The 21971-nt window shown below is 41.3% G+C and overlaps 1 protein-coding gene across 1 annotated transcript in view; it reads left to right on the top strand.

The window, feature by feature from the left end:
• The window catches only part of CPED1 (cadherin like and PC-esterase domain containing 1), a 195081-nt gene that overhangs the window by 54446 nt on the left and 118664 nt on the right, over positions 1 to 21971 (top strand). Inside the window, exons 5-7 of the mRNA XM_075274232.1 lie at positions 6539 to 6689; positions 7047 to 7197; positions 18633 to 18775. Coding sequence (XP_075130333.1) covers positions 6539 to 6689; positions 7047 to 7197; positions 18633 to 18775 — 445 coding nt within the window. The remainder of the gene's footprint in view (positions 1 to 6538; positions 6690 to 7046; positions 7198 to 18632; positions 18776 to 21971) is intronic.

Genomic DNA, 21971 nt, shown 5'->3' with positions numbered 1-21971 from the left:
GTGGGTTGATTTGGAGTGTCCTCGGCGTCTCATCGTTCTTGTTTGGGACGTGTGGGTAAGGGTGGGTGTCGGGTAGGCGGGTGATGGTGAGGTCTTTATGGTCTTTGGGTGGTAGGTGTGGGGTCCATAGGGGGTGGGTGGTCTCATCTTCCTCTTGTTTGGTGACAGCTGGACACATATTGGGCAGCGATCTCCACAGTGGCCTCTTCTTCTCCCAGTAGGATGTAGAGTTTCCTCTTCTCATCTGCAAATGTGAAGTCTGGGATGTGGGCAGAGAGTCTTTGGAAGTAGACGGCCCTCACAGCTGAGTATTTGGTGCAGTGTAGCAGGAAGTGGGTCTCGTCTTCTAGGGCCCCTATGTCGCAGTGTTGACACAGTCTGTTCTCCCATGGCTTGTATTTCTGCCTGTGTCACACCATTTCAATCGCTAGGTTGTGGGCGCTCAGTCTGTACCAGGGAGGTGGCCATGGTATAGTCCGTTTGTAGGGATTGGTACATGGTGAGTTTCTTGGAGTTATTTAATTTGTTTCTCCATTCTTCGATGTACTGCTCTCTGTTTGCCTCTGTGGTTGCCTTTATTTGGGCCTTGGTCATCATCTGTTGATCTTTTTGGTTTGGTGGTTGGTTGTTGTTCATTTGGGGGGTGTCTGGTTTATTTTGAGTTGTGTGGCATAGCCATGCTTGGTGGTGGTAGGAGTCGGGGTTGCTATCCTGAATGTGTGCCTGGAACGCTAGTGCCGTCTTCTGTATGGTGAGCCATAGGGGGAACCTGCCTAGCTCTGCCCTGCAAGCTATTTTGGAGGTGTTGCAGTGGACATGGAGCAGGTATTTGCAGAACTCCAGGTGGAAGGTCTCTGTTGGGCTAGAGTTCCATTTTGGCTGGTCTGGGTAGGCAGCTGGGCCATAGAGAAGGATTGGAGCGATGACTGCGTTGAATATCTTCAGCCAGACCCTCACTGGTGGTTTGAGGTGGTACCATTGTCTTCTGATGGCATAGAAGGTTCTGCAGGCTTTTGCTTTCAGGGTTTCTATTGCTGCTTTGAATCTTCCTGATTGGTTGAGCTCCAGCCCCAAGTAGATGTAGCTGTTGGTTTTCTCCAGTGTGGAGACGTTCAGTGTGAATTTAGGGGTGGGGGATTTGTTGTGGCCCTTCTTCTGGAGTACCATGACTTTGGTATTCTTGTGGTTGATGGGAAGGGCTCATGTTGTGCTGAATATTTCCGACACTGATAGGTTGTCTTGGAGGTCTTTCAAAAGTTCAACAGTGGTTCTTTACTGCTGCCCACTACATGGGACCTTAACCTTAAGAACAAATCTGTCAGGAGTACGTTGGCTATAAATCTAATTCCAGTGCCTTTCTGAATATGCCTCTATCCAGCTTCAGAGCCCCATTTTCTTGAATATCACGGTTTACATGGGCGTGGTCTTACTTAAAGTGTGTGTGGCATCAATGAATTGCTGTTCTCCCAGATGGAGAATGAAGTGTTATTTAGGACATGGAAAATTGGATTGTATCAGCTCACCCTATGTTGGAAATGCAAGTCCACCGGATCTTGAGGAGCACGGCATGCAGGCAACCTCCTCCTGCTGCTGAAACTTGGACTTAGTATCACATGATTCAAAGTCAGGTGACTACATAGGTTTAATATGGATATTCCTCTGCTTTTTCATGAAACCAAATGTTACATCTTTTAGCATTTGGCTCTCTCTTTCCACCCACTTCGTGACACCGGGTTCACCGGTGAGGCCTTCACTCCGCGGACCTTCATTTCCATCGATCCTACGTGTGCAACCGGCACTTTTACTACGTTGTGTACTTATTTAGGACATGCACTGTAGTGGCAATGTACAGTACTATACATGAAGACTGAGCTTTCAAATATCCATTGACATGCAGTGGAAACATCCAAGCATACTTGTCAGCATGTTAAAGGGGTGATTTTCTTTTTTTTAATAATGCTCCAGAGGGAGCCATGCAAGAGAAGAAGATATAGAAGATCCTCACTCGCCTCTTCCCAGGCTCCAGTTTAAAGCTGCAATAGCTCCGTTATTCAGTATACAGGACCACCTGCTCATGTCACCAGTGAAACCCCATTTGTTCTAGGGCCCTGCTGCAGCCAGTCACAGGCCTCAGTGGTAGTCTTCTCACAAAGGGTACATAAGTGCTGTGTGAAGAGGTAACCAGTGAGGCCTGTGGTGGCTGCTGGAAATGGAGGCCTGGGAAGAGGTGAGTAAAGGTTCTTTATGTTGATGGCCCCCTCAGGGGCGTTATAAAAAAATAAATGATTGGGACACTCTTTAAAGATTTCATTACTACAGAGAGTGATATTCATGAAAAATGTTCAGCACAATCCACAGCAATCTATGGCATGGAACCTATGTAGATATTGCTCTTTAGTCACCACAGATTTCACTTTTACATACATTGTTAATATAATGATGATTATAGATAAAATTCAGCTCCAACCAGGATGAAGAAGTTTCAAAAAATTTCGAGGTTGTAAAGATAAAATTCCATCTTTATTAGATATCCATTAAAATATAGGTCACAACACAGCTACGCGTTTCGGTACATCTGCACCTTCGTCACGGCATAAACTCCTGAGCAACCATAATCTCTTTTAAAACAAACACTGGACCAACCAATATTAACATTGTTAATATAAGCCACTTCATGGCTATTGCACTTTACACCAATTGTTCGCCGAAAAAAAACAGAGCAAGTTATTCATTCAGCTTAGTTCATGTTGTGTCCCTTTGCTGCATCTTTTTCCAGGTCTATTGCGGGCCTCTGATATATCAGTCATCATAGACTATCATATACGGAGGAGGCTGTTCTTAGGGAGAAATATAATAAATTCTGAGATCTTATGTTATAGACGTCTATCATATGAATGTTTTTCTTGGCATCATATAAAACTGATGCTAATAACATAAGTAATTGTGCGTTCATTTGATCTCTCTGGCTTTTGCTAATGCAGATATTGAATTGACTATTACTATTATTATATAAGGGTAAAAAATATGCAAATCTATTCTCCAGGACGTAATTAGGAGAACAGTGCATTCTGTACGCCGCCCTCTAGAGGGCAGTATCCTTAACATCATGCATGACTCTGTTATAAAGTCTAATTAACCATGATGCGGATTTAATTAGTATTACAAGTCATTCCTGTACAAGTAAGTCTCCGTACTGCCTATGTAGGCACACACTCTCCCTGATGTGTATGATTTTCCCCTGACCCTGGTCTATAGTCTCTCACTCTGCCAAATCAGTATCCCTATGCTATGCTGAGAAGGCCCAATAGGCCGAAACAGCGCTGTCCATAGCTGGGAATCTGTTCCTTTTGGAATAGAAATACTAATTTGGCAATTAAATCCGCATCATGGTTAATTAGACTTTATAACTGAGTCATGCATGATGTTTAGGATGCTGCCCTCTAGAGGGCGGCGTACAGAGTGCACTGTTCTCCTAATTACATCCTGGAGAATAGATTTGCATATTATTTACCCAGAATCCCTAGCGGAGCAGGAATGACTTGTAAGTCTCCGTACTGCCTATGTAGGCACACACTCTCCCTGATGTGTATTATTATATAAGCATAATAAAACCACAAATATCCCACATGCAGTTTTACAGATAAAATTTAAAGTTATGTATAAGCAGCAAAAATATAGAACACTGGATTTTGCTAATAAATATTCTGAATATTATATAGCACTCTCAGCGTCAAAGTAAAATTGCATTGTCAATGGAAGCAAACACAAATGAAGTATGTGGCCTGTTGGGTTTAGCAGTGCAGAGATGACCTTCTGACTGCAGGATGAAATGTAGTTTTCAGCAGAGTGATGGAATTTGGCAATGATGAACCTGCACTGTTCCAATTTTCTGGATTCAGGCTATATTTATAAGACAGGATTTTGTTATGGTATGAACAATAAATATTGTGTCAGCTCTTGTCTGCCATCTGCTGGCAATTGAGGAAAGGCAGCACAGCAATTCCTTTATTATTTAGGGAGGTGAATGGTTTACAACAACTATTTATTTCCTTTGATGAGCTATTATACTGTATATGAAGATGTGTGCGAGAGTGTATTAAATCTCAGGGGTTTACAGTCTGTATTATATAGAATATTACACTTTGTTACATTGGTGCAAAGAGGGAATTGATTTACAGTTTATCCTTTTAGTAATTGCTGCCTTTAATTTTAGTCTAACCTACTGGTGGTTCTCTTCCTAAATAAGACATCTAGATAAACACAATAAATATCATTCTTAGATACCATTCAAGCCTGTGTACTCTCCTGCTTGCAGTTACCGTATAATTCTATGTGGTCTGTGCAAAAAAAATTAAAAAAAAAAATGGACACATTTACGAATTTGGTCCTATTAAAATCTGTGGGTCAGTGAAATTCTTGGACAGCTCACAAATGCTTTCTGTGCTCTATCGTTGTTTTATAGAGTCAATAAATTGAAAAGTATAGCGATTTGTTAGAAAATGCAGAGAGAATAGTCCTGCTTGCATTTTTTAGGGTGGGGCACCACACGGCATTTTACAGTCAGGGCAGAGTGGATGGGATTGTAGGGAATCCCATGTCCACTTTGCAGTAAAAACTGTGCTGTGGACATGCCACGGTTTCCAATACCCCCGAGTATAATGATCAGAGGCCTGGGAGAGGTAAGTGAACATAACAAACAGTGTTACTTACCTCTCCATGCTCCGCGAAGGCTTTGGGGCCTACTTGTGTGACTTTTCAGACATCACATGACCTGGGCCTGCGTCCTTATGCGTCGCGACGCAGGGCCTTGGTCACATGATGTCCCTGACATCATTGAAGATAGCCGACAGCAGGGAGCGCAGGGATAGGTAATTAACAGTGTTTATGTTTGTATCCCCCTCTCAGTCTCTGATTATTATACTCTGGGGTCTGAAAATGTTAATGGGTGTCCACAATGGAGCATAATACTGGGTGATGGGGCCACTATGGGGTATATTGCTGTGTGCAGGAGCAACTATGGGGCATAATACTGGGTGATGAGGCCACTATGGGGTATAATACTGGGTGAAGGGGCCACTATGGGCAGGGGTGAACCTGCCCCTTTCACCGCCCGAGGCGAAAGACAGAAAGCCGCCCCCCTCCCCCCGGGAGGAGGGGGCGAGCGGAGGGGGCGGGACAGAGCGGAGGGGGCAAAGCGAAGGGGGCAGGGCTTAGCGGCGTTCGCAGGCACGGAGAGGACCTGCTCTCTGCCTGAGTGTGAGGGGAGGCCGCTGGAGCAGCGCTGCTCCAGTGGCCTCCCCAATCCACCGCTTGGTGCTAAGCCAGTCCAGGACAGCTTGTCCTGGACTGGCTTAGGTAAGCAAAAATGCCGCCCTCCCTGGGGCCCTGGCATAGCGCCGCCTGAAGCGGTCGCTTCAGGTCGCCTCATAGGAGGTGCGGCGCTGACTGTGGGGTATAATTCTGTGTGCAGGGGCAACTATGGGGCATAATAGTGCTAACAGGAATGCGGGGGGGGGGGGGGTAGTTGGTCAGGGTCTTCGGCGTCGGTCAGGGGGGTCCATGTCAAAGGTTCGCCAGGGGGTCCCGCCATTCCTAGTTACGCCATTGCATATAGGTATAATAGGGACAGAGTCTGCAGAGGAAAACTTTGCGGACTTTCTGATAAAATGCTGTGGAAAAAAATGTGAGGTGTTTCCGCTGTGGTCTTTTCCACAACACTTGCTGACTATGGCTCGCTATGAGGGGCCATAGCCCAAACAGGGTTTCCAAGAGCATAATTTTCTTTCATTTGATTCTCGATATACCCCTGAATATTTGGAATTTATTTACTGGTTTAAAGTCAGTCCACCAGTTCAAAAGAAATGGCCCCTGGAAGGTTAAATGTGAACTAGCTCTGATTCTCCATGTGACTGGGAACCTTTAATTTTCTCTGTGAAAAACTAAAGTTTTCCACAGACTTGGTTTATCTATAACCTTCCAGTGGCCATATCTTTTGAATGGATGCAGGACGTTAAAACCAAAAGGTAAAGTGTTCTGGGCACAATGGCGGTCAAATGAGGTATGGCATTTAGCATTTTGTGCTTGGTGTCAGATCCTCTTTAAATGGATCCATGGATGTGGCTGGCTATACTCGCTGAGAGCCACAGGCAACAACCGAATCTGATATGCTGAATTATAACATATTGTGTATATACCATTTTGTAATTGTTATGTTATATAGAAAAGAGGTTATCTCACAACAAGAACCCCTCATCATATGACGTGTTAGGGCATAAGGACAACACGTAGTGAGGGACCTATAGAGAACCTCACATTCTGGTAGACACGCATTATGTGGACTCCTATTGTTTTCTAATTATTTATGTAGAAATGTATGCCTAAAAGACTTTACTGTGATAATAACTGATAGCCAAGGATCAGAAAGCCATATTCATGGTGACTAGTAAGATAATGTTACTGTTTGCACTCTGCCGATAACTTTACACCTTGTAATAGAGACTTGACTTTTTTCCTTCCTGTTATCTATATGTCCTTATAGAACTACAGAACCTCTCAGTGTGTAAAAATCATCTTAAAGAGTCATGGGACAGAAAGATAACCTCAGCTCCTTCTCTGCCAGATGGTGGCAAAAAGAAGCATCAGTACTTAACCACTCAGGGTATAAACCAGTTCATTGGGAGTCCTTATCGGTAAGTATTACAGTTTTTACAAATAACCCATTGCTTATTACTTACCGACAGTCTAATACTTTATATACTTTTGAGCCAAAACCAGGAGTGGGTTGAGCAAAAGGGAATAGTATAAGAACTTCCTCTATATTCCTCACTCCTTTTGAAACCATTCTTGGCTTTGGCTCAAAAACCACAGCAAAATCTGCAACAAAAAAAAACTGCGTTTCCACAATGTGAGGCCTTAGCTTAAGGTTAATGTGGAAAAAACTATTTTTTTTCTTGCAGATTTTGCTGCATTTTTTGTGTCAAAGCCAGGAGTTGCTACAATTAGAATAGAAATAAAAGAAGTGCTTATATTTGTATCCTTTATTTCAGAAATGTAAGATTCTACCATCATAACCCATATCAAGACTTTCCAGTGATTAGGACTTTTGTTGTGATCACATCCCTCTCACCACTACGTGCATTTCTACACTCCATGGCAATGGTGCAGGCTGAGCCAAAGAAACCTATTTCTCCAATACAGGTAGCTACTTTTTTAATTTATTTTTTTATATATATATTAGATGTATACTAACCGCATGATTTCTTATTAGATTTGCTCTACAAGGAAGAGGACTGGAGTATTTTTGATGAGTTTACAGACCATACGTTCTGGAAAAAACTAAGCTCTTTAGACCATTCATTTGCACTTGTATTTATAAATGACTAGCTGGTACCCGCGACTTCGTCTGCGGTGATTGTAGAAGTGGGTATATACAGGCGTGGGTAAGGTTTTCGTACTGTGTATAAGGTATGGGATATGAAATGTAACTTTGTATCTTGTTGCTGTAATTCTGAGAATACGTGAGACTTTTGTGATGAATGTAATTTGTAGTTCAGCTGCTATACGGTGTTGGTATAAACTGTACATAGTGTCTTTGGGACAGAGGTATTTCAAGTGAATATACTTCGATATACGACATTGTATGATTTGTTATTTGCCGCCAGTACATGTAAGTTTTTGGGCACAGGATACTCTTGAGCAAGCAACATAAAGTCTGTCCCTGTGCATGACAGTTTAGTAACTCCATGTGCCTCTTATTAATAGCACTTAACCCCATCATGTCCCTCACATTAACCCTTGTGTAAGAGTTACTGATATGTGAGAGACTTGGAGGTAATAATTAAGTATCTTCATTATTGAGGTCTTTTATTAGTACCTCCATATGTCTCACATATTAGTAACCTTTATATGAGTCACACAGGGGTTAATATGAGGGACATGATGGGGTTTATTCCTATTAATGTGAGGCACACAGGGGTTAATATGAGGGACATGATGGGGTTTATTCCTATTAATATGAGGCAGACAGGGGTTAATATGAGGGACATGATGGGGTTTATTCCTATTAATGTGAGGCACATGGAGTTACTAAGACTAAACCAATAACCCCAAATGCCTGACATTAATGAGAACAGTAATCCTATGTACCTGTGTGTTTTTCAGTTTCACTTTGCTAGCAGCTTCCTCTTCTCCTCGGGGAATGTTTGCAGGATGCAGATCACTATAGCAGGCACAGACCTGAGCGATTAAGCTCCCTGGGTTTCCTGCACCCCTCTCAAAGGGGAGTGTCCTTATGCCTCAGCTCTAGCAGCCCACTGAAGAGACTCGGACTTCATTTAACTCTTGCAGGTCCTGTGCTGCTGGTGTGCCAGTGAAATATGGCAGGAGTGCCACTCTTGGCACGTGTGCCAGGGGTTGCTGACCTCTGCTGTGGAGGGTAATATGAATTTTGTGGCTTGCTATGGTCTGAAGTGTGTGAGATTGCAGAGATAGTGATGTGAGTTTGGGTTTTGTGGGGGTCCTGGGAAAAACGTATGTGCGCTGTTGTGACGAAAAGTAGCCTATTGCGCAATCGAGTGTAGTAACTATGTTTGTGGAAAATTTCAGCCAAATTGGTCGAGCGGGTTTTGCGTGATTGAGTAACAAACATCCAAACACACAAACCCACAAACATCCAAACAAACAAACTTTCACCTTTATAATATTAACCCCTTAGCGACCCATGACGTAACTGTACGTCATGGGTCGCATGGGGATGTATGGAGCGAGCTCACACGCTGAGCTCGCTCCATACAGGGCAGATGCCGGCTGTATCATACAGCCAGGACCTGCCACTAACAGCAGCGGTCGGTGCCCGAGCCGATCGCTGCTGTTAACCCTTTACACACTGCGGTCAAACGTGACCGCAGTGTGTAAACGGCGCGGCGGCACGGGCGCCGCCATGTTTCGCCGATCGCCGCCCTCCTGAACGTCACATGAGGGCGGTGATCGGTTGCTATGACAGCCGGAAGCCTATTGAAGGCTTCCAGGCTTGTCTCTGCACTAGATCTATTAGACGATGCCAGAGGCATCGTCTAATAGAAGTGCTGCGATTTTCCTATTCACTGCAATACTGTAGTATTGCAGTGAATAGTATGAGCGATCAGACCCCCTAGGTTTCAAGGTACCTAAGGGGTCTGATCATATAAATGTATAACAAGAAAAAAAAAGTTTTTAAAAGTATTGAAAAGATTAAAAAAATATAAAAGTTCAAATCACCCCCCTTTCCCTAGATCAGCTATAAAAGTAATTAAAGAACATTAAACATATTAGGTATCCCCGCGCTCCAAAATGCCCGAACTATTAGAATATTAAAACATTTATCCCGTACTGCGAACGGCGTAGCGGCAAAAAAAAATAAAAATAGCCAAATAGCTTTTTTTTCAACACTTTGCCTCCTATAAAAAATTGAATAAAAAGTGATCAAACCATCAGATCTTTCCCCAAATGGTATCAATAGAAACGTCATCTTGTCCCGCATAAAAAGACACCACAACCAGCTCCATACATGGAAATATGAAAAAGTTACAGGTGTTAGAACATGATGACACAAATTTTTTTTTCTATTTTGCAAAGTTTATCATTTTTTTAAAAGTATCAAAACATTTCAAATACTATATAAATTTGGTATCACCGCGTTCGTACTGACACGTAGAACACAGGTAACATGTCATTTGTACCAAACAGTGAACGCTGTAAAAATTAAACCCATAAGAAAATGGCGCAAATGCATTTTTTCTCCAATTGCACCTCATTCTGAATTTTTTTCCAACTTCCCAGTTCATTGCACAGCATATTGAATGGTGCCATTACAAAGTACAATTTGTCCCGCAAACAATAAGCCATCATGTGACTCTGTGAACTGAAAAATGAAAAAGTTATGGCTCTTGAAATGTGAGGAGGGAAAAACGAAAATGCGAAACCAAAAAATGGCCTGGTCCTTAGGGGTTAATAGGATGTTCACCGCTTTCTAAACTGTTACTTCTAGCTTTCTTGACCTTAAAACGATTGTTCTACCAATTTCAGAGGTGTAATTCTTACATCAGCACATTGCTTGCTTTGTGTGATCCTTTACACACAATTTTTTTTTTTTTTTTTTTTTTAATCTCGTACTTTTTGTTGATACGTTCAAAATTAGTAATACAAAATGATTTCAAGGTTTGCAGCTACAGTACCATATGTTCACACTAGGTGGTGCTAAAGCCTCACATCGTTGCTTTGTTTGCTGATATTATACAAAGATTGGAATTTTATTCTTCCTTTCTTTTATATTATTTCTTCCTATGTATAAATATATATTTAACATATAAAATTATTTTTTAAAAAATTAGTACAATTTTAGACTTTTAGTAAAACATACTGTACATAAAAAGATGAACAAACTATAGATAAACCATTTACATTTTTTTTTTTTTAAATTATTTTACTTTTTTCCAGTACTGATTTGACCTACTCTATAACTATGGAAGGTTATTTCACTATTATTGTGTATGGTTTCTTATTAGATATGCTATAAAAAGATTGAGTTACTCATTCACATCTTGTACAACTAGTTCTCTGCTGAAATTAGGATCACAAGGGACCCATCTTCCTCTGGTTTCAGCAGGTAATATAATATTATGCTCTGCTACACTCTACATTCTCACATGACAGTTACATACAACTTATCATCCCTTAATATACACCTTTACATTAGACAACAATCTGTTCATTCAGGAAAGCATGTTTCAGGCCGGGGCCATGTGACAAAAAAACACTACATTTTACAGTCCCCCTCAGTCTATCGAATCCCATGCACACACTGCAGAAATATACGGGCAGCAGACACGCTACATTGCGGTTTTGGGAATCACAGTATCTTTATTATACCTATGGAAACGTTGGCGGATTCCCTATAGGTATAATGGAATTGGAAAGTTCGCAGAGGAAACCTCTACAGACTTTCCGTGAAAAGTGCTGCAGAAAAAAATGATGCTTTTTTTTCAAAGTGCTTTTTTTCAGTGGCCTGCTACGTGAAACCTTAACCTCAAAAGGTGCACACGTTATACAAATATCCCCCCTAAATGGGGTTTCTGCAGAAGTGGATGTGGCCTAAAGTGGGAGAATTGGGAAGGATACATACACCTTTTTGTGTAAGTAAAATGCATGCTATATATACACACATAATTACAATAAAGTGCAGGCTAAAAAGCACAAGCAATTATGACATCATTGTAATTGAGCATATCCACAAGCACAGAGTATTGAAAAAGCACAGATCACAGTGTACATTTTATAAATCCATAAACTCACTATTGTGACATATCAAAATTGACCTTAACCGATAAATTGATATGTTATTTTAATCTCATCACAACACAGCACATTAGATAGTCAATATTGTGGCTAAATCAAATTAGATTGTACCATAGCTCATAATTAGATGAATAGACACTTTTGTGATGTTATCATAATATAACACCATCTATTAACCACATACACTATTGGGGTGTACAAAACACACATTGTAGTATGACATCACTACAACTTAATGCAGCCTATAGGTAAGCACATCCTACTGTGACATCATTACCATCAAATAGCCTATAAATACATACAGGAAATGGATATGGTCAAGGATCCGCGCTCAGAGGTCATACGGAGGAATGATAGGTTCGAAGACCATATGGTTAAAACGTCTCGCCCGACGTGCCTCTGTGATTTCTCGCACTTGAAAAAGGATTTTTAAAATCCGAAACGCGTTGTGCCTACTGTTTTATCGACAATAAAAAAACGTTCCGTTTTAACCATATGGTCTTCGAACCTATCATTCCTCCGTATGACCTCTGAGCGCGGATCCTTGACCATATCCATTTCCTGTGCTATTCCCGGTCCTCCGGTGTTTTCCACGGAACCGCTGCCACTCTCACCCGATCCATCTATCCTGCACCCACAGGTTTCAGGTGACCGCAGGTGAGAGGTCTTTTTGGTCATTCATCATATTGATATATCCCCATAAGATAATATTTCCATACATTTTGAGCGCTCGGTGTCTCTGTTTTTGTTTTGCATATAAATACATACACACGTGGACAAAATTGTTGGTACCCCTTGTTTAATGAAAGAAACACCCATAGTGGTCAGAGAAATAAATTGAATCTAACAAAAGTAATAATAAATAAAAATTCTATGACAATGAACAAATGAAAGTCAAACTTTGCTTTCCAACCATGCTTCAACAGAATTTAAAAAATAAATAAATAAAATAAAACTCATGAAACAGGCCTGGACAGAAATGATGGTTTTCCTGAAAATAATGTGACCATAGGGACATGTTACATCAAGGTGTGTCCACTAACTAGCATCACAGGTCTCTACAATCTTGTAATCAGTCAGTGGCCTGTATATAGGGCTACAGATACTCGCAGTGCTGTTTGGTGACATGTATATAGGGCTACAGATACTCACTGTGCTGTTAGGTGAAATGGTGTAGACCACACTCAACACAGACCAGAGGAAGCGAAGAAGAGAGTTGTCTCAGGAGCTTAGACAAGATTCTCCTCTCTTGTCTATAATTTTCTATCATATCACATTCATATTACCAGAGATACCACTGGTTGAAAACAAAGTCAGAATTGAAATATTTATCTGCCTATTATAGTTGTTCCCAAACCCAACTATATTTTCAATTGATGATATCTCTGGAAATAGTACAAGTAGAACGACAACCTTAATGTGAGATGAAATATAAAAATCTCAGCTTTCATATAACACCAGAAGCAGGTTTCTTCATTTTATAATCCCTGAGATATAACTATTTGTTATATAAATTATTAATGACACAAATGAGAACAAAAGTTGTTTATAATCTGAAAACAGCAGAGCCCATTAAAAAACACTGTTATGTTTGTCATCAAAATCAAGAGCAGTCTAAAAAAAATACATACATGTAATATTGTAAGATCATCATAATAGAGGGCAATCTACAATTAAGCACATACACTCACCGGCCACTTTATTAGGTACACCATGCTAGTAACGGGTTGGACCCTCTTTTGCCTTCAGAACTGCCTCAATTCTTCGTGGCATAGATTCAACAAGGTGCTGGAAGCATTCCTCAGAGATTTTGGTCCATATTGACATGATGGCATCACACAGTTGCCGCAGATTTGTCGGCTGCACATCCATGATGCGAATCTCCCGTTCCACCACATCCCAAAGATGCTCTATTGGATTGAGATCTGGTGACTGTGGAGGCCATTGGAGTACAGTGAACTCATTGTCATGTTCAAGAAACTAGTCTGAGATGATTCCAGCTTTATGACATGGCGCATTATCCTGCTGAAAGTAGCCATCAGATGTTGGGTACATTGTGGTCATAAAGGGATGGACATGGTCAGCAACAATACTCAGGTAGGCTTTGGCTTTGCAACGATGCTCAATTGGTACCAAGGGGCCCAAAGAGTGCCAAGAAAATATTCCCCACACCATGACACCACCAGCCTGAACCGTTGATACAAGGCAGGATGGATCCATGCTTTCATGTTGTTGACGCCAAATTCTGACCCTACCATCCGAATGTCGCAGCAGAAATCGAGACTCATCAGACCAGGCAACGTTTTTCCAATCTTCAATTGTCCAATTTCGATGAGCTTGTGCAAATTGTAGCCTCAGTTTCCTGTTCTTAGCTGAAAGGAGTGGCACCCGGTGTGGTCTTCTGCTGCTGTAGCCCATCTGCCTCAAAGTTCGACGTACTGTGCGTTCAGAGATGCTCTTCTGGCTACCTTGGTTGTAACGGGTGGCTATTTGAGTCACTGTTGCCTTTCTATCAGCTCGAACCAGTCTGGCCATTCTCCTCTGACCTCTGGCATCAACAACGCATTTCCGCCCACAGAACTGCCGCTCACTGGATGTTTTTTCTTTTTCGGACCATTCTCTGTAAACCCTAGAGATGGTTGTGCGTGAAAATCCCAGTAGATCAGCAGTTTCTGAAATACTCAGACCAGCCCTTCTGGCACCAACAACCATGCCACGTTCAAAGGCACTCAAATCACCTTTCTTCCCCATACTGATGCTCGGTTTGAACTGCAGGAGATTGTCTTGACCATGTCTACATGCCTAAATGCACTGAGTTGCCGCCATGTGATTGGCTGATTAGAAATTAAGTGTTAACGAGCAGTTGGACAGGTGTACCTAATAAAGTGGCCGGTGAGTGTACATTACTGTGATATTAGCATATTGTTATTCACACAAAGTAAAGTGCCGCTGTTTATGGCGCTGAATTCAATTTAACGCTAATCAATGGGAGGCTTTTTTTTTCAGCGCGGAGAATTCGGCACCATAAACAGCGCCACTTTTCTCTATGTGAACGGACCCTTAGAGAGGACATCATCACAGCTTATAAAGTACAGCCTACAAATAAGCTGACTCTTGTGCTATCCTTGAAATAGAGTGCAGCCCATAGACTACTATGACATAATTCGAAGAGAGAGCATTTAATAACTAAGCAGACACGCTACAGTGAAAACATTATGATGTTTTGCATCCTATAGAGACATAAATGCATGTGATTTCAGAACAGTGGTGTAACTAGGAATAGCGGGGCCACGTGGCGAACTTTTGACATGCCTCCCCCCCCCCTGACCGACACGCAAGACCTCGACAGACCCCCTCCTACGCATTCCTGCGCGTTCTATTATGCCCCATAGTGGCCCCTGCACACAGTATTATGTCCCACTGTGGACACCCATAAACAATTATTATACTCTGGGGCAGGGGTCAACCTGCCTTTTTCGCCGCCCGAGGCGGACGACAGTAAGCCGCCCCCCCCCCCCGGAGGAGGGGTGGAGCGAAGGGGGTGTGGCGGAGCGGCGTTAGCAGGCAGGGAGAGGACCTGCTCTCTGCCTGAGCGTGAGGGGAGGCCGCTGGAGCATCGCTCGGTGACTGTGACGCTAAGCCAGTCCACGACAGCTTGTCCTGGACTGGCTTAGGTAAGCAAAAATGCCGCCCTCCCCGGAGTCCTGGCATAGCGCCACCTGAAGCAGTCGCTTCAGGTCACCTCATGGGAGGTGCGGTGCTGCCAGAGTATAATAACACTGGTCAACAAATTTTCAAAAGTTGTTTGTTTCTGAAATGAAATGAGTCATTCCCTAATGATTTTTATGTGCTGAATTCAAATATCACAAGGAAAACTGTCAATTGCCTCTAGTTTCTATGATATCGAAGGGTTCTCATTTTACTGTTTTGTGAATTGTATAGAATATGATACATATTTATTACTTCTGCAATAATAGAGGTGCAAGTTTACTGTTTTTAAAATTTTGGAAATATATTCTTAGGAAACTTAGTTCTATCTAAAATCAACTATAATTTATAGTCATATCTAAGAATTTTTTACAAATGAAGTGTTTATTGAACTTTGGAACGTAGATCCTTATTGAATTGCTATTCGGCTCCTTTACTCACGTCTCTTGTATTCAGACATGGGATTGTCTCTGATAATTGTCCAGCAGTAGTCTGCAAGCATTGATGGGTTCCATTTACCCTGATATCTCTTTTCCATAGTCGCAATTTCCTGAAAAAATCGTTCACCATGTTCATCGCTCACCGCTCCACAGTTTGGTGCAAAGAAGTCTAGATGAGAGTGTAAGAAATGAATCTTTAAAGACATGTTACATCCCAGGTTTTTATATGCCTTCAGGAGATTTTCAACCAACTCTTCATAATTATTTGCTTTGGTGTTTCCCAAGAAATTAGTCATGACTAACTTGAATGCTTCCCATGCAGTCTTTTCTTTGCCGCACAGCAAATGGTAAAACTCGTCATCTTGAAGAAGCATACGAATCTGAGGACCAATAAAGACTCCTGCTTTTATCTTCGCTTCACTCAACCTTGGAAACTTACAGAGGAGATATTTGAATGCCTCTTCATTTCTATCCATTGCCTTTACAAAATTCTTCATAAGACCAAGCTTGATATGTAAAGGAGGTAGCAGAATCTTTCCTGCTTGAATAAGTGCTGGATGCATAACATTTTTAGTCCCTGGTTGCAGTGACTTTCTGAGTGGCCAGTCTCTTTTCTTGTAGTGTTCTGATCTTGCACGACTGTCCCACTCACATAGGAAGCAGCAGTACTTGGTGTATCCTCCTTGTAGACCAAGCACTAGCGCTACCACCTTCAAGTCACCACAGAGGCACCACAGATGTTGATCATAGTTTATGCATCTCAAGAGCTCTTTCATGTTGTTATAGGTTTCCTTCATGTGAACAGCATAACCAATTGGAACTGATGGTAGTGCATTGCCATTGTGAAGTAAGACAGCTTTAAGACTTAGCTTTGATGAATCGATAAATAGCCTCCACTCATCGGGGTTATAGCTGATTTTGAGAGCATCCATTAAACTACAAACGTTATTGCATACAACAAGATGACCCTCCATGAAGAAGAATTGGACAAGAGACTGTTGACGGTTCCTAAATAAAGAAATTCGAACATCATCTGCCAACAGATTCCACTGTTGAAGTCTGGAACCTAAGAGCTCAGCCTTACTCTTGGGCAGGTCTAGATCTCTAACAAGATCGTTAAGTTCACTTTGCGATATAAGGTGCGGTTCAGTGGAGAGTGATGCCGGAAAGTCTGGATCTGACGAGGTAGATGGTTCATGACAAACTCCTTCTTCTTCCTCGTCAGTGGAATCAAGCAAGAATGTTTCTGGAGCATTTGGAACTGGCAATTCTTCAGAATGAGCTACTGGGCGTATCGCAGATGGAATATTCGGATACTGTAAAGGCCACTTCTTTCTTTTTGAAATTCCTTTCCCAATTGGAGGCACTTTGCAGAAGTAGCAATTGTCACTATGGTCAGATGGCTCTCTCCAGACCATTGGCACTGCAAACGGCATAGACTGTCTCTTTCGGTTCAACCACTGTCTGAGATTTGAAGAACATGTATTACAGCATATGTGTGGAGCCCAACTCTTTTCCTGGTTGCCTATTTTGCAGCCAAAATACAGGTGGTAGGCTTTCTTAACCAAATATAAATAGAAATATAAAATGCACGTCTATATCATGAAAAGTAAAGCCAATTTAAAAATTTTAGCATCAATTTCAATCTCAGCACCCCAAAATTAGTTAAGAACAACTGGTTTGATGCCCGAAACATTTTGGCTGTTGACCAGTGTAATCGGAGACCCGGGGAAATTAAAACATAAAAAACTACTGTTTCTTACCTGTCCCCCAGCTCCTACGCTGTCGGCCTCTGCTGCCATCCTTCTTCAATGACGTCGGACGTTACATGACCCGGGACGCAGGCCGGGTTCATGTGACGTCAGAGACGTCAGAAAGGACGTCAGGAAGGAGGCCTGGCAGGATCGTGGAGAGGTAAGTAACAGTATTTTTTATGTTTCTTACCTCTCCCGGTCCACCAATCATTATATTCGGGGGTCTGAAAAGACCCCCAAATATAATGATAGCAATAGCCGCTGTCACCGGGCCCCTAATGTCCTGGGCCCTGTGGCAGCTGCCTCTGCTGCTATGGCGGTAGTTACGCCACTGTGTCAGAATATACCAGACTACACACATTACTGGCACAGTCGCACAGTAGTTTGTGGGTTTTCTTACTGACAGCTGTCTATTGTATGTCAAAATAGTGTGTTTATATGTAAAAGTTGGTTTCTATTGCTGTATTTATACTAAATTTAGACGTATTTATACTAAATTTAGTACTAGATGTGCTACTATTACTACTCTACGACAGGAGCGCGTGTCTTCTTTGATCATATCTGATGTTTGTGTTGGCTACACTCATATACCCTGACTTCTGCCATTGACTTTCTCACGGTGAAAACATTTCTATTTTCCATGAAGAAATAGTTTGTGCTTTTGTTCCCTTTAAAAAACACAGATTAATTTCCAAACTAGGGAAGTATTTTGGAGTTTTTCCTTACATCAGATGCCAGAAGAACATAAAAATGAATCTCTTAACAGTTAAAGTCTTTCACCAATTAATTCAATGTTCAGTCCTTTGCCCACAAGCAAAACCATTATCACTGATCCAAAACAAATGTTAAGAATGTTTATAGTCTTGGATCACTGAATAGAATAACCACAGCAGGATAGCAAGAGTCCATCAGATATGGCTACCTGCTCTAATGTATGGCTTCCTTTCTGCATTCTCTTTTATCTTCATTCTTAGCCATGCAGTATCTGGTTTGATCTGTGTGTTGTATTATCACCTCCTTCAATTGTATTTTATTGGTCTCTAGTAGTTTAAATGCCAAAGGATTGCAGTGTGTGATATAGCGTAAACCACAGTATAGAACTGCAAGCAAATACCACTGAGCGTATGCTAGTAAATGTATTGGGTCTTCCTGGTGGCATGTCATTTTGTACATATCATTTGATGGTAACTTCGTGGATTGAGGAGATATTTGATGACAAGGTGTATGTAGGGTGCGTAGGATTGGATTGCAGGAGCTGTGTTCTCTCAATACAGGTGCATGTGATTGACAACTTCAGAAGTGATAAATGACATCAATTAATCATAGTAGATATCTCCATGTGAATATGCTCTTAATGCACTAGTAAAAATGTGTGGTATTTATGTTATTCCCATCACAGCTTCAGACGTTTTATCAACATTTCTTCAAGTCAGAGTCTCCATTACGAGCATTTAACGCCTTAAAGGAGATGCTAAGCAAATTGCTTCTCACCTTGGAGGTGATAAGTGAAACAGCTGCTACAGGGCACAATTCATTAAACAGGTAATGAAAGACAAAATGTTCTACCTAAAGAAACTGCTTTATAACATAGTATTGTGTTATTAATTCTTATCTGCAGAGCGTAAACCTTGATAACCTGCAATATTATTCACGTACAGTTGTCTCCTTCCTGACATTACTTTTTAGATGAACATTTGTATCACAAAATTTCAAGACAACATACTGTAGGTTTGTGACACTCTATGTATATGTGGCTGCACACAAAGAGCTAGTGCTCAAAGGTAATAGGAGTTTTATTGCGATGCAATCCACAGTGTGAAATTAGGGATAATTAATTTCTACAATTTGCCGTTTTTCAATCCCTCTGCAACAGTGAAGTAAAGTGTCATGAAGTCACATAACTGTATGCATAGAGCATCAAGTAGAAAATCCAAGAAGTGAGAGCCAGATCTTTGTTTACATTTGAGCTAATGGAGTAAGATCCTATACTTGCACCTACAGATGTAGCAGAGCTAACCTAAACCTCTGCAGTTGGGTGAACTGTTGTAGTATGATATCTTATCACACAAGACAACAAAAAACAATGAAAAGTCATGTTTCTTTGACTTTTTATTGAGTCTGTGAGACAATATCACGCTGTAGCAGTTTAACTAATAGTAGAAATTTTGGTTAACTTTTCTACATCAGTAAATCTAGGTGAATTGCCATTAAATCCTGTTTTCTATGAGACGTGCAGCCAGAGGTTCTGTTGTGAATTGCTAACATATCAGGATATGGAATTGAGTTTCATGAGAAATTTTGTGCTTGTATACATTTCATATTCATTTGATAGCTGTCATAATGGTGAAACACCACTATTAAAAAGTTGTAGCAAACAGTGAAGTGAATATATGTTCAGTATAATCAAAGAAAAACTATTTCTCTTTAGAAAATGAAAGGCCTCCACTTTAAGGCTGAGGCCCCACATTGCGGAAACGCAACTTCTTTTGTTGCAGATTTTGCTGTTTTTTTTTTTAGCCAAACCTAGGAGTGACCACAAAAGGAATGGGAAATATATAGAAAGCTTCTTATACGTCTCCCTTCTGCTCATCCACTCCTGACTTTGGCTCAAAAAACCGCAACAAAATCTGCAACAAAAAAGCTGCATTTCTGCAATGTGGGGCTTTAGCCTCAATGTGGGTCTTCTGTTTCCTACTGATCTGCTACTAGGTACTTTTGCACTGAGGAGAGTTGGAAACCTTGGTGTCTCATTTTTTAAAATTTTATTTTATTAAAACAACATCTCCCGACCTCGTTATGGAGCCAACTAAACCGAGCACCATGACCTGTAGGAGAGAGAATTATAATATAATCCTATATTATGTATTCTTGTGTCTGAAAATTCTTTATGCATTAAAGTAGTTGATCCTAGTCTCTTCAGATTCAGTCTTGCAATACAATGTATTCTTCATTTTAAGTAGATTTGTCACCAGAAAATGGATGTAACAAGCACAGGAATAGTTGTATGAAATAAACCAGGGCCAACAACATATCAAATTGCTCTCATGGGGTGCTATTAACCAATTGTACTGCTATCTGCACACAAAAGTATTGGGTTAAGGGGATATCGTCACTCCTTAGGGAGAGACCACCATGTAGGTGTGTGGAGTCTTATTAAGCCATAGACGCTCCACTGGGAGGGATCATGGGAAGAATATGCAAATCTGTCTTCCATGATGTAAATAGGAAGACAGTGCCTCAGTCATACAGCCCACTAGAGGGCGCTCCCTTTAAAATCATGCCCGACCTTCCCAGAGGCCTTTGCTGCAATGTGGGATTTTACCAAGTACAGTCTCTCAGCTGCCTCTTAATGATTGAATTCAGCTCTTTCAGTCAATCCCATTGCTACAGGTATATAAAACGAAGGACCTAACCATACAGTCTACCTTATATTGGGCAGATTTGCACCACTTCTTGTGGACCACTCCTCGCTCTGGCTTACAGATAATGATGCGAAATACTGACCTTAACACTGCTGTGTGAAAGTGGCCTTAGAAACATTTGTGAAAGAATGGGTCAATCTAAAAAGCTGACGGAGTTCAATGTGGTCCTATAATGGGATGACTTCATTGCAACAAGTCAGTTTGTGACATTTCTTTCCTCCTAGATATTCCATGATCTGTGAATGGTGTTACTGAAGTGAAAGGTTTAGGTGCCACAAAGTAGACCCCAGAATGGGCTCACCAAGTGCTGAGAGTATATTAAAATTGACACCACTCATCTGACTGATAACAGCAGAGTTATAATCCTCCACTGGTGTATACAACAACAGCACAAACACTGTGTACCAAGACCTAGCAGCTGCATGCAAGCCTTACCTTACCAAGCACAATGCCGAATGTCAGATGGGGTGGAGTAAAGCACTGTGCCGCTGGACTATGGAGCAATGACAATGTGTTCTGGGGAATGATGGATCATTCTTCTGTACCTGGCAGACTGATAGATGAGTCTGGATATGGCCAGGAGAACATTAGCTGCCTGACTGCACTGTGCCAACTGTGAAGGTTGGTGGGGGAGGGATAATGTTTTTCAGGAGTTTGTCTCTTAGTTCTGATGAAGGGAAATCTTAATGCTTCAGCATACCAAGATATTTTGGACTATTGTATACTCCCGACTTTGTGAGAACAGTTCCTTTCCAGCATGGCTGTACTCTAGTGCACTAGACAAGGTCCAGAAAGACATTGTTGATGGGTGAGTTTAGAGTAGAATTCTACTGGCCTGAACACAAATCTGACCTCAACCCAAATGAACATCTTGTAGAATGGGATGCTATTAAAACTCCTGCAGGTGTAATGTGTAAGTGTCCCAATACTTTTGTCTATATAAAGTATGTCTCGCCTTGATTGACACCGTTGAAACCCATAGAAGATACCATAACATGTTTTCTCATGAGGGAGCAATGAAAATACATGCTACATTCATGATCTGTCTTGCAATTCCCATTCATTATTTTTCTATTATTCATATCCTTTTAAGTTCCATTAGTGCTTTCTTCGCCAAAGAGTGAAATGATATGGAACACATTTGTGGTTTGGGGTTCAGACATTCAAACATGTCCTGGGGTATTTAGCAGCACATATTTTGGATTCCCTCCTAGCAACATATGTGAATTCATCTCTGGTTTATCAATATGATAGATACGCTTGTGGTCTGATGACGAGATTGATAAAACATGTACTATTGGCAAGACCGGAGGACA

This window comes from Leptodactylus fuscus, chromosome 5 (assembly GCF_031893055.1).
Source record: "Leptodactylus fuscus isolate aLepFus1 chromosome 5, aLepFus1.hap2, whole genome shotgun sequence".
In the NCBI taxonomy this organism is placed as follows: domain Eukaryota; kingdom Metazoa; phylum Chordata; class Amphibia; order Anura; family Leptodactylidae; genus Leptodactylus; species Leptodactylus fuscus.
This window is presented reverse-complemented; position numbering and strand designations above follow the sequence as displayed.